At 45.5% G+C, this 11,870-nt stretch overlaps 1 protein-coding gene across 1 annotated transcript in view; it reads left to right on the top strand.

The window, feature by feature from the left end:
• The window catches only part of ZNF511 (zinc finger protein 511), a gene marked incomplete at its 5' end in the record, with an annotated part of 15,356 nt that extends 3,486 nt beyond the window's left edge, over positions 1-11,870 (top strand). Inside the window, 4 exons of the mRNA XM_006032929.3 lie at positions 576-777; positions 5,893-6,017; positions 6,656-6,838; positions 8,660-11,870. Of these exons, the coding sequence (XP_006032991.2) occupies positions 576-777; positions 5,893-6,017; positions 6,656-6,838; positions 8,660-8,729 (580 nt within the window). The remainder of the gene's footprint in view (positions 1-575; positions 778-5,892; positions 6,018-6,655; positions 6,839-8,659) is intronic.

Genomic DNA, 11,870 nt, shown 5'->3' with positions numbered 1-11,870 from the left:
TTTCCCTATATTGATTAGTCTGTAATCGAAGCTACCTAAAACTACACATTATGTAGGTGTATGCAAATTTCCAGAGGGCAGTGATTTATATGCTGTCGATGGCTTTGACATAACCAGGGATCCTGATTATGCTCTCATAAAAATAAAAAATTATCTGAGAAAACCCCCCAAATCCATGATTAAAATGAAAGCCCCTCCCCTGGCAGCTCCCCAGTCCTGCTGGTGCCCCTCACTCCCCACCACAACCCCCTAGCCCTGCTCCTCACTCCCCCCCACAACCCCCCAGCCCTGCTGGTGCCCCTTGCCCCCCATCCACAGTTCCTGCTTCCCCAGCCCTGTTGGAGGAGACTTCCAGCTGCCAGGGCTATGGGGCCAGGGACCTGGGGCTGCCTCTGGCAGGAGGCGGCGGCTGCTGCTGTGAAGCAGAGCCTGGCCTCCCGCACCCTACTGCCTGCCAGCTGTGGGCTTGGGTTGTGGGGCTGCACCCCTTTGTGGCTCATACTCCCAGGGAGGTAGGGGGACCCATGATCCCTGGACATAACCTACATACAACTATTTTCATCACTTCTTTGTAGGGTGTCTGAATTCTCATGTCATATTGCGGGATGCTGCCAGGTCTTTGATACTTTAGAGGGTTATGAACATCACTACAACACGCTACACAGGAATGTGTGCTCTTTCTGCAAACGTTCTTTTCCTTCAGGGCATCTGTTGGATATTCACATCCTGGAGTGGCATGACTCTCTCTTCCAGATAATGGCAGAAAAGCAAAGCATGGTGAGTCACAAGTAAAGCTATTCTTAAATATCCAGCGCCTGAGAACTTTCTAGTGTTAAAATTGTGGGTCTCAAACATTTTTCTTTCTTTGAATTTGCAGCTTGACCCCCTTTTCACTGATAGAAATTGCCATACCCTAGTCACTTCTCACTGACTACAAATAAGTTTTATGTCTGAACAAAGTACAAGACACAAGCTATTTCAGGTCAAAAAAGAAAGTGATATCCTTTGCAGCCTCGAATGACTTGTATCAAAGGATTTCTAAGTTCTTCATCAGCTTTAAGCCTCACAGTCATATTTTTCAGTAAGAAGGTGGTATGCCTGTCTAGCAGATGAGGAAACAGGTTTGGAGTAGGTAAGAAATTTGTCCAGGGAAAAGCAAGGCTAGATCTCTTGCCTAGAAGACAGACTATCCCTCCCCCTCTATTTGGGGGGGGGGGGGGGGGTGTAGATAGATAAATATAGAGGAGGGAAACATGTAGGACTTTGATTAACCTCTTCCAAGGATGCCAGAAATGGAGAAGGTAGAAAACTACAGGTAAATGGCTCTTGTCCCAAATGTGCTGATGGAGAATTGCCAACATGACTCTAGTTCACATATGAGCAATCAGAGACCATGTTCTGTCAACCCCTGATCTGATTACTCAAATACAAAATGAAAAAGACACTCATCTTACATTTGCATACAAGGAAACCTCATTAAATACATTGCCTAATTAAACTGCTGCCAAAAGCAGCATGTGCTCAGTAATGGAAACCAACTGTGAAGTTGATTAAATGCAGCCAACACTGACCATGATTATAAAACACATGGCCCATATTAGGTAAACATACTGATGGGAAACTTTTGTGGCCCTTAAAAAAAAACAAACAGGCAGTTGCTCCCCGAAGAGGGAGCTGGCACCAAGCCTGGAGGCCCAGAGCCACCCCTGCAATACCAGTCCGGCACTTTGAGGCCCAGAGCCAGCCCTGACACCCTCCCCATGGTGCTAAAAATGCTTGATCTTACCCAAAAGGCCAAGATGCTGGTGGGAACATGCCACAAGGATAGATTAGTTCAGCCATAATCTGTATAACATAAATGGTAGTGCCCACTGCATGCAGTCACCCTCAGCACTGACTTTTTCAGGTCATAGTGAGCCACTGCATTCATACATTTTGACTTTGTCTTCACTTAAACAGCTGAGCTGAGCCTTTCCTGTTTCCAATGATTTATTTTTCTTCACCAGCCTTAAAGGTCTGGTAAACGTCACCAAATGGGGCCCCAAACATTTCACTGAGAATCCCTCTGTCACCCCCCTCTGCCAGCCTTCATATATGATTAGTGCAGCTCTGCTCTTCATGAGGTGCAGTCAGACCAGGTTGCCCTGTGCCTCCTCTGCATATAATTTTTTTGAAAGATCCCAAGACTTGTGACAAAGGAAATTTGGTTGTAATCGTGAGTGGGTGTGTAATTAGCACGTGAATTGTTTGTGAGGGGTATCTGGAGTACACACATATACTGAATTGTGGGGTCACCGTAGCTTGAAAAAAATTAACTGTGCTGGGGTCCAGCTCAATGAACTATAAGGTAAATCAGGAGCCTTTTGGCTTTGGTTTTGCACGGGAGTATTTAAAGCCCAGGCTGAAGAGGCTGGGAAGTAAGATACTTGCTGGTGGTAGCACCACATAGATTTGAACGATGGGGATCTACACAGTTGATGGAATTTGGAATGGATTTGGCTAATTTGACTTGAGGCACGAAATTTAATTTAAAAAAGAAATGCATAGTTTGTACCTGCTGGTGGTAACACCATGTGGACCTGAATAACTGGGCTGTGCTCAGTGGGTGAAATTCAAAACTAATTTGACTGATTTGGCCTGAGATGCAAAATTAATAATTAAAAAATGCATAGTTTATACTATATATAAACAGGCATGTAGCTGTTGCAGTGTCTCAAAGCAGTTTAAGATGCCACAAGAGGCACACTGAGAACAAAAAAATGTTCACCACACAAAAAATATTTGCAGTGCGGACTCTAAAATTGATACCAGGAAATCCCAGTATCAACACCCCCCACCCCCCCAAAAAAAACAAAACAAAAAAACCCCAAACAAACCCATGCTGGAAAACCCGGAGCCGGTCCCCGCAACGGAGACACTCTGGCACCCTGCTAAAGCTTCTCTAGGGCTGCCCCTTCCTCTTGCTGCCCCAACATGCTGCCTCAGTGTGCTGGGGCAAATAGGAGCAGGGCAAGGCTGCAGCAGTAACCTGGACCCAGGTGCTGTCCCTGGTAAGTAGGGACATGGCGGGGAGGGGGACTGTTCAGGAAGGGTGGGTCCCCCACAGCAGCAGAAGCAGCAGTCAGGCACTCGGGGCCTGCTGCTAGCGGAGCCTGCCAGCGGCACAGCCCGGGCCACCTGAGACCCAGAACCACCTACCCAGGGTTGTGTGCCTTTGAGACTCTTGCTGTCACTCAGGGTCCTGGCACTGCACGCAGGGGCTGCACGTCTGGCCAGGCCAGATCCTGCCTCCATGGAGCCGACCCAGCCCAGCAGTGTGCAGGGCTCTTGGAGGAAGGGCCCAGCCCGGCCCAATGTGCGGCCCCTGTATGCAGTGCTGGGGCCCCGGGTGACAGGAAAAGCAGCCCAATCCTGCCTGAAGACTTACAGCCCCAGTCCAGGCTTGCAACATGTGGCACAGGTGGTGCTGGATCTCAGGAAGCTGGAGCTGTGCTGCACCGCAGGGGGGAGCTCTGCCAGCAGTGGGCCCCAAGCACCTGACGGCCGCTGCTACTCCTGTGGGGGGCCTGTATGCCATGCGGAAGGGGGATGGCAGGACCCATCCCTCCTGAGCAGTTACCACCCCCCCCGCCTACAATCCACCCACAAACCCCATACCATGTCTACAACCCGCCCCCACATACCCAGCCACAAGCCCCATACCTCCCACAAACCTCACCCCTGCAAACCCTACACCCACCCACAAACTCCACATCCCTGCCCCCACATATCCTCCCACAAATCTCACACCCTGTGTGGCCAGGCAGCCACAAGGGCTGGGTTACTACCTGCTGGTGGGAGCTGTGGCTGCAGGGGCAACTGCCACTGGAGCCCTGCTCCATGCCTACACCAGTGCTGGGACATGCATCCGCAGCCTGTAGGAACTCCTTGTCCCAGGAACCCATAGTGGGGTATGATGGACTGGTGAGAGGGGTGGAGATGGCAGCAGGGGTGTATGTGTGAGAAAGAGAGATGGGGGTTGGGGGTGGGGAAGCGCTCTGGGTAGGAGAGGTTGCCAGAACCAGGTTTAGAGCCCCCCCTGCCCTCCTAGAGCAGCCTTGCCCAGCCCAGTCCCTAAGCCACAATCAGGGGCTTCCCAGGAATGGCATGGGGATTGCTGGGGCCTGGGCACAGGTACAGGGAGCAGAACAGCAAGGACTGGCACTGCTCAGAACCACAAAGCAGCAGGTGAGACAGCTGCTGCTGAACTCATGTCCTGGTGCTGGGATGGAGTTGCTGCCGGGAGGAAGCTAGTGGGAGCAGGCAGGAGCTGTGGGTCAGGAGTGAGGGGCACTGGGGAGGACTGTGAATTGAGAGTGAGGGGCAAGGGCAGGGGCAGGTCACTGGCATATCAATGCTGCGCAATGCCCCACATCCTGGTGAGCGAAGGGGACAGGGACAGCTCTGGTTTTTCTATGATAAAAAAAACAAAAGCAAATGCCAAAGCCTATAAATATTTAGAATTTGTTTATTATGGTGATAGAGGCACTGGTAGACTTCCAGATTGTTTTTAAATTGTAAATATATCAGTGAAACACTGCCCAACTGATCTCTCTCTATATAGTGGTGTTTCATTTTAATCACAGAAGAACATGGATTTTGGGTATTTTAATGAGAAATTGGGGGATTTTATGGCAGAATTTGCAATTTTTAAACAGGAAACACCAGACTCTCTGCTGATGAGACAAGTGGTGAGACCCCGGGCAGAGGAACCTACCCAGGGTCAGCACCGGGAACCCAGTTGGAGGGCAGATGAGGTGGCTGACCTGGCCATTTAGGGCCAGGAGGGCATACTTTGACAATTCAAAGCAGGCTACCACAACAAGCACATTTTCTGGGCGATAGCTGCCCAGATAGCAGGGCGGCTGACACAGGGGGCTGGCATCCCCAGATACTAACTGGCTGGGCCTCAGAAGCTCCTGAGGGCAAGTATACTCCCCCTGGCTGAAGATTCTGGAGGAGCTGGGCAGGGTCAGTTTGCCCCAAGTGGCACTATTTGCCCCACACCAAAGTGTATGTTCAGCATGTGTGCTAAGGCACAAATCTCCAGCACAAATTTGTGCTGCTGCTATTTGAGCTGCTGCAAGTGCACATGCCTGGATGTGTGGGACAGCAGGGCCTGACAATAAGCATAGGTGAGGAAGGGGCTGCAGGGCAAAGAAGTGGGGGGAAGGGGCAGAGGGGCTACCTGCCCCCCTTCCCCCCCCCCCCAAAAAATTATTTTCCCTGCTAAGTAGTGAGAGGTGGATAAAATCAAGAAAGCCTCCAATAATTTGATTCTATACCTGGAAAATTGTAACAAATTTATACATTTTTTTGTATATAGAATATAATTGTGGGGGGGTCATATTATATCCAGGATTCTTATATTAGAGTATATATGGTAATACTCGTCTAATTCCAAAGATGGAAATGGCTTCAGAAAACATTAATTGGTTCTAAATTTTGTGCAACAATCTGTAAGTACCTATGTAACTTTGAGATGGGAGTGAGTGGAAGCTAGCTTTCATAGATCTTTTTGGTAAGGTTAAAAGTTTTATCATATGAGCTGTTTTACAACACAGGCCATATAACTACTCCCCCAGTATTTTTTGGAGTGGAGAGAATGATTTTATTTCTCTGTCTGGAAATATATACTGCAGAGCTCAATATCTCAGTGCTAGAGATGAGAACCATCCCACAGATGTGTAATATATAATTATGATGTTATTTCTTTAGAACCACCTATAAATGTAGGGCATGTCAGGTGGATGACTTCAGTGCCATGGATGACTTCAGTACATAAACAGACGTCTCTCTTGTGGTACTGTATGGGTTTTAGAATAAACTGTCCCTTCTTGATTTTTTTTTTAGTATCAGTGTTTGGTACAAGGCTGTGTGGAGAAGTTCAAGAGCAGCAAAGACAGAAAAGATCACTTGGTCACAGTTCATCTTTATCCTTCTGATTTTCGATTTGATAGACCAAAGAAAGCTAAAAGGTAATTGCCAAATGCCAGACAACATAAACTTTTATCTCTCTGCTGCATAATAGGTGGGGTCTCAAATGAACCACTGGGAAATCCAGCAAATTGTGTGCTTCCCTTGAGTACCATATATCAATTATGCAAACCAGTATCTAGGATTCCAGAACTCCTGTATTCCCTTCCTAGCATTGCACAAGCATTTGCCCCCAGAGGAATAGCAGCTAGAAAGCACTTTCACAGTCAGTAAATGATCTTATAAGACTGTGTAAAGGTACAAGACAAAAACTTCTGGCTTTCAGGTCCTCTCAACAGCTACAGCTTGCCCTGTTGCACAACTAAAGAGTGATACTGAAAGCTCACATTCATTTGTGATCTTGGGGCAACCCTCTTTGGTACAGAAGATGCTTTTTAAAACTTATTTTCATATTTTAAATGCATTTAAAATGCACCTGTGACATTGGGGCATTTAAAGGGCTTTGGATTCTTTCCTTGGTTATTTGATTCTCCTGTGGATTTTTTTGTAAGGGATATAACATTTCAAGAATTGTGCCTGTAGTTATTAACTCATTTGTGGGCGATGGGTCCTAAAACTGGACTTGAAAAATTGAGGTTGATCTTTATAATCAAAATAAGGTAATGATTTACTTCTGCAGCAGCACCAAGCACAGCAAGTCTCCCTTGCTACAGAATGCAAGCATGCCAGTAGATATTAAAACTTTTGAGCAACCTCAAGTGGATTCCATGGAAATATCTCCCGTTGAGAATATGGAGAATGCCTCTCAGCCTCTGAGCAGCCTGATCTCACTGCCACCAGAGAAACATCTCAACAGATCCAGGTCTGTTTCCTTTTACCTATGACTCCAAATTATGAGCTGCTGCTCTGTGGATTAAAGTTACCACCAGTAAAATTTAGAACAGTGCTTGGTCTAATTGGGACTTGCAGAGGGTAGTCTGTAGAGGCAGTTGTGGTTCCTGTGCAGCTTCAGGACCACTGCAAAGTGCTGCAATGGGAGTTAAGATATTGCCAGGCCTCACAGGACCTGTTCGTGTGCTAGCAGGAGAAATTTGTGGGCAGCATTCTGCAAGGGAAAAGAAGTGGCCTGCAAGCCAGACTTTACATATTTAAAAAGTCTGACCTAGTTCAGTACGAAGCTAGGTTTTAAGTTAAGTAAGATAAAACATATGAAGGGTCAGAGTAAGATAAAACAAAAAAAACATGGGAGGAGTTAGTTTGGTAGCTTAATTTATTATATTGTCATTAAGTGACTGCACAATGCGTGAAACATTATAGCACTGCCCATGAGTTTGGATGGTAGTATCCCAATTTACAGACTGGGAAACACAAGCAGAGAGGCAGTGTTTTTCCAGGTTCACACAAGAAGTTTATGTTGTGGCAGGACTAGAATTTGAGTTTCTTGCCTGAATATAAGGTTGCATTTACTGTGGCAAAACTTAACAAATATCTCCCACCAGTTCTGCTGGTATGATTACTCATGAGGCTCTAAGATAGTCAAGACTGCATCTGTCAAATGTGCTGAAAGCATGTCCGAATAAAACTGAAGAAAATTGACTCAGTTTTAGGGAACCTCTGTATGTGAGAGCACCCTGATGGTGGCCCATGTGAAACAAAATTAATGTTCCTTGAAAAACTCCCTAATATTGCCTAGGCCTCAGCCCTGTGCTTTTGTTTCTACCTGTAACAGTTGTATCATCTTTTTAAAGCATACAGAAAGGGACACAGTCTATTCAAGTACATCAGTGTGTGAATCAACTTAGCTAAATCATAGCAAACTTTCTGTATGGTTTATACCAAATCACAGATGTATCCATTTCCTCTAACACCCAGCTATATAGCCTCAAGCCCCTAATTGATCCTTTCTGCCTGCAACGTCCTCTCTCTATTTCAGATGCCAAAACAAAACTTTGTTCATGATATACTGCAGATGTTCAAGAAAACTATCATGCCTGTCCTGCTGGGCTTCTGAGCTTGAATCCCATTGGTTTTAGTTTCTTTGTCATTTGGGGTGAGAAAGGAGTATAAGAGATTAATCTTCATAGGGTCACCAATTTGTAGTGCCAAGAAGAGCTGTCAATTGCAGTACTCAGTGCATATCTTCATAGCATGGTGCTTCCTTTCCTAGTGCAATCAATTTGTCGATAGTGTTGGCATTTAAATTAACTAGGTTTGCATGTTAACAGATTGAAAAATACAGGACACTCTTTCCTTCCCACGCCCCCCCATCGTGCGCCTCCCTAGGAGTTCACAATTTAGTTTATTTTCAGATTTAGGCAGATCCCACTGCATTTATGACATGTGTTCCCACTTGAAGGTTTTTTTTGTCATTTACAAAAACTTCTAATGAGAATTTAAGTTCTAGAGAATTAAATGGAAACTGAGGTCCTTGTGCAGTACTCTATACACGTCAGGTTCTGCCTTTACATTGCTTAATGCATCTCTATTAAGCAGAACTTCTGCTAATGCTTCCCATTAAACAGCAACCATTTACCATTCAGTTTTGGGTTTTATCAGCCTCGCGTTGGGCATGTCATGGTATTCCAGTTAAGGGTATTCTGACCAATTAGCATGTACAGAAATGCAAAAAAATATGCTATTTCAATACAAAGTGCTTTGTCAATGCAAAATGTTTTCTTTCCAGAATCCCATCTACCATTTGCTTTGGGCAGGGTGCCGCTCGAGGCTTTAAAAGCATGAGGAAGAAAATCTGAAAATCACTGCACCAGATTTGAGGAATGACCGAAGTACTGAAGATCCAAAAAAAGCTTGGTCCACTGACATTAATAAAAGTTACAGCTAAGCACGGATAGGTTTGTTTGATCCCCTGCTTGAGCGCAGTAGTGGATGTATCAAGTCTGTTGTACACCAGTGGCATGAAAGACTTGGGACAGTCCAGATGGATCATCCCTGATCATGTAAAAACACTCGTTCCATAAAGGGGTAGTAGATAGAAGGGAGGGAGAAGGGGATGTTCTAGCTCTAGAAAGTCTGAATTCCATAAACTTATTGTGGGGAAGGGAGGCACAACCCAATAACTGTGTTTTGCAGGTAGACATTACAGGAATATCAGGGCAGTATCCTGCTTGGTTGCAAGGAATACATCAGGATTTGCCATTATAGGAAGTTATCAAGTCACCCTGACAGGATCCCAGTGTCATGCTGGGATACATCATATTTGCATTTGTTCTTTGCCTGGCCCAACAGTATGTGTGTCCTTTTCTCTGACACACCCCCCCCCCCCCCCAAAAAAAAAAAAAACCCAAAAAACAAAAAACCAACAAACCTACACATGCCTCCAAAGAAGAAGAGAGATGTGGAGGTATTTGTGTCTCACCAGCTTTTGTTGTGCTCTTTGCATGTAGCAGGGGCAGCTCCTCCATCATTCACACCATTTGTCTCTCCCAATTTCAGACACAGAAGGAGGGGCAACATTGTTCTTAGGGGGACAGGATAAGATTTGTGAATAAGGGCTTTGAAGACCCTTACATGACTTCAGAGTCTGAGGCAAGGATGCTGCTCTGAGGGTTGAGAATTACTGCAGTGCCTAAAATGCATTGATTTGAGGGTAATTCAAAGGGTTCAGGAAAAAAATTAAATAGAGTATTTGTATAGAGAAGCAAGACTGACAATGACAGAAGTTCTTAATATAAAAACTAATTGCATCTGAAGCAGTCTACTTCTATTAGCAAGCTTTCAAAGAGGACAGTAAGGCCAGAATGCTGTTTCCACATCGTTGTTTTTTATATAAGTCTTCACAGAATGGCTCTGGAGCCATAGAAAATCACATGGAAAGGGAGTTGAGACTTCTAAAGATGCCCTTGCTTGCAGAATCATATCCATTCTAATCATATGCAGAGACTAAACCTTGCAATGTTGTGATGCATTGGCTCAGCTATTGTGCTCTTAAGAAAAGAGTCCATTTTTTAACAATTTATTTGGAAGATTAAAAGTTCAGATCCACTCTATAAATGCCAGACTGGAAGTTATCTTGCCTTTGTTTTACTTCCTTATAGATACCATCAGTGCTTCACTCGTGTGTACAGATGAAGTAATGGAGCATTCAGATATAAAGTTATGTACAAAACAGGTTTAGAACATAAACTGGGACTAAATTGTTTTCCAACCTTTTTCATTCTGATATGCTCTGAAATTTTAGAGTGGGAGGCCTTTCCAGAAAAGTTATTTGCATAGTGTGCTGCAACAGAAGACTGCATTTAAATAAATACATTTTTTAGGCCTCCTCTGAACTAACTTCTTAAGGCTTGCATGCCACCCTTGACAAGTAGGGCCAGTAGGGTTTCATATTTTACCCTATGTAATACTTTTTAAATTATTCTATGAGTTTGCTGTGGAGACAGGAAGATGGAATGTTTTTTTGAATACCCACAGCCCCCCACATCCCTACAAAAAGGGGCTACATTTGTGGATGTTGAGGGAGGGGTGAAAAGACTCCCTTTGGTGAGAGAGAGGAGGAGGAGGGAAGGAATGGAAATGGCCATAACTTCTCGCTTAGAGAGGGAGGCCCTGGCCTTGAGGGAGAGTGGTGGGAGGGGGTGGTTAACTTATCTCAGCTTGTGTCTCTGCCTGATGAGTCAGACACAAGTCATCCTCCCCAACCATGGTCAGGCCATCTTCCCGCAACAACTCACTCCCTTAGAGAATCTGTGGATTAACATGGTGTGTCAGCCCCAGGGGGCCTGATAGTATCTACCATGTTGGAAGAAGACACCGAGTTCAGGAAGGGAACCAGTGGGTCAGGAACTGCCCACTGGAGTTGTGCTGGGCAAAAGGAGATACAGTGGGCAGGGGAGAAAACACAATCAGAGGCACAGAGAAAGGCACCTGGTGCCTGTTCCCCAGTCTTTCTCCTCCTCTGTCTCAACTGGGATCACGGCTATTGGGAACCCTCATATTGTGCTGCTGCTGGTATTTGCAAAGTTGCTGGCTAATAAAATGGCAGTCTCTTCAACCTCATTCAGGATGCAGCTGCTGATCTTGCATGCATCACAGACCTGGCTGGACAAGGCTTCTGAGCTGGTGCTTGCCCTGATGGTTCTAGGTGGATACTCAGTGCAGCATAAGGCTTGGTGGGGGGGGCACAGCAGAGTGCCAATAGTCTTCAAGGAAAATCTGGCGCACAGGTGGTATCCATTACCGATTTTGTCCAGCATGGAGTGTGTTTGCCTTGCACTCGAGGCTGAGTATTGATTGAGAATTCTGCTGGTGTACTAGCTACACTGCTGTACAGCTGATTACCTGACCTGAACTAGCCAAGCGGGTCTCAGAAGTGGTGTTGAAGATGCCCAGACTTACTTTCTTGGGGGACTTCAGCATCCATGCTCTCTGGGGCTAGAAAATGACTTCATCGTTTCCAGGTCAACCATAGGGATATCTGAGAGAGTAACTGGTCCAACTTATGGAGTGGGGCACATGCTGGACCTAATGTTTTGGACCTGCCTAGATACAAGGGCTCCAATGATTAGGAGTGTTGTTTTGAAACGAAGACCAGCATTAATAATTATTAGCTAACTTAGTGTAACTGATAGCCTGTTAACTCAAGTGAAAATAGCATAAGAATTCTTGAACTAGGATGGATATAGTCTAACTCCAGCGGAGTTAGGGCATGTGCATACTTCTTTAAAGGCAGTTTGTCTTGTAATTTCATTCAGGGCTCAGCCCTGGTGGTGAAAATGTAACTTTTAATTTTCTCAGGGAAACACCTTTGCATGAGCTTCCCATTGAGTTGAAAAGCTATCTTGTACTGGTTTGGATTGTGTGCGTTTGGGAAGGAGGCTCTCAACTTCCAAAATGCTCTCGTCTGTTGAAAATAAACATACTCAGCTATGAGTGAA

Source organism: Alligator sinensis, unplaced genomic scaffold, assembly GCF_000455745.1.
Source record: "Alligator sinensis unplaced genomic scaffold, ASM45574v1 scaffold675_1, whole genome shotgun sequence".
NCBI lineage: Eukaryota > Metazoa > Chordata > Crocodylia > Alligatoridae > Alligator > Alligator sinensis.
The sequence above is the reverse complement of the archived record's forward strand: the minus strand, read 5'-3'. Positions and strand labels throughout refer to the sequence as shown.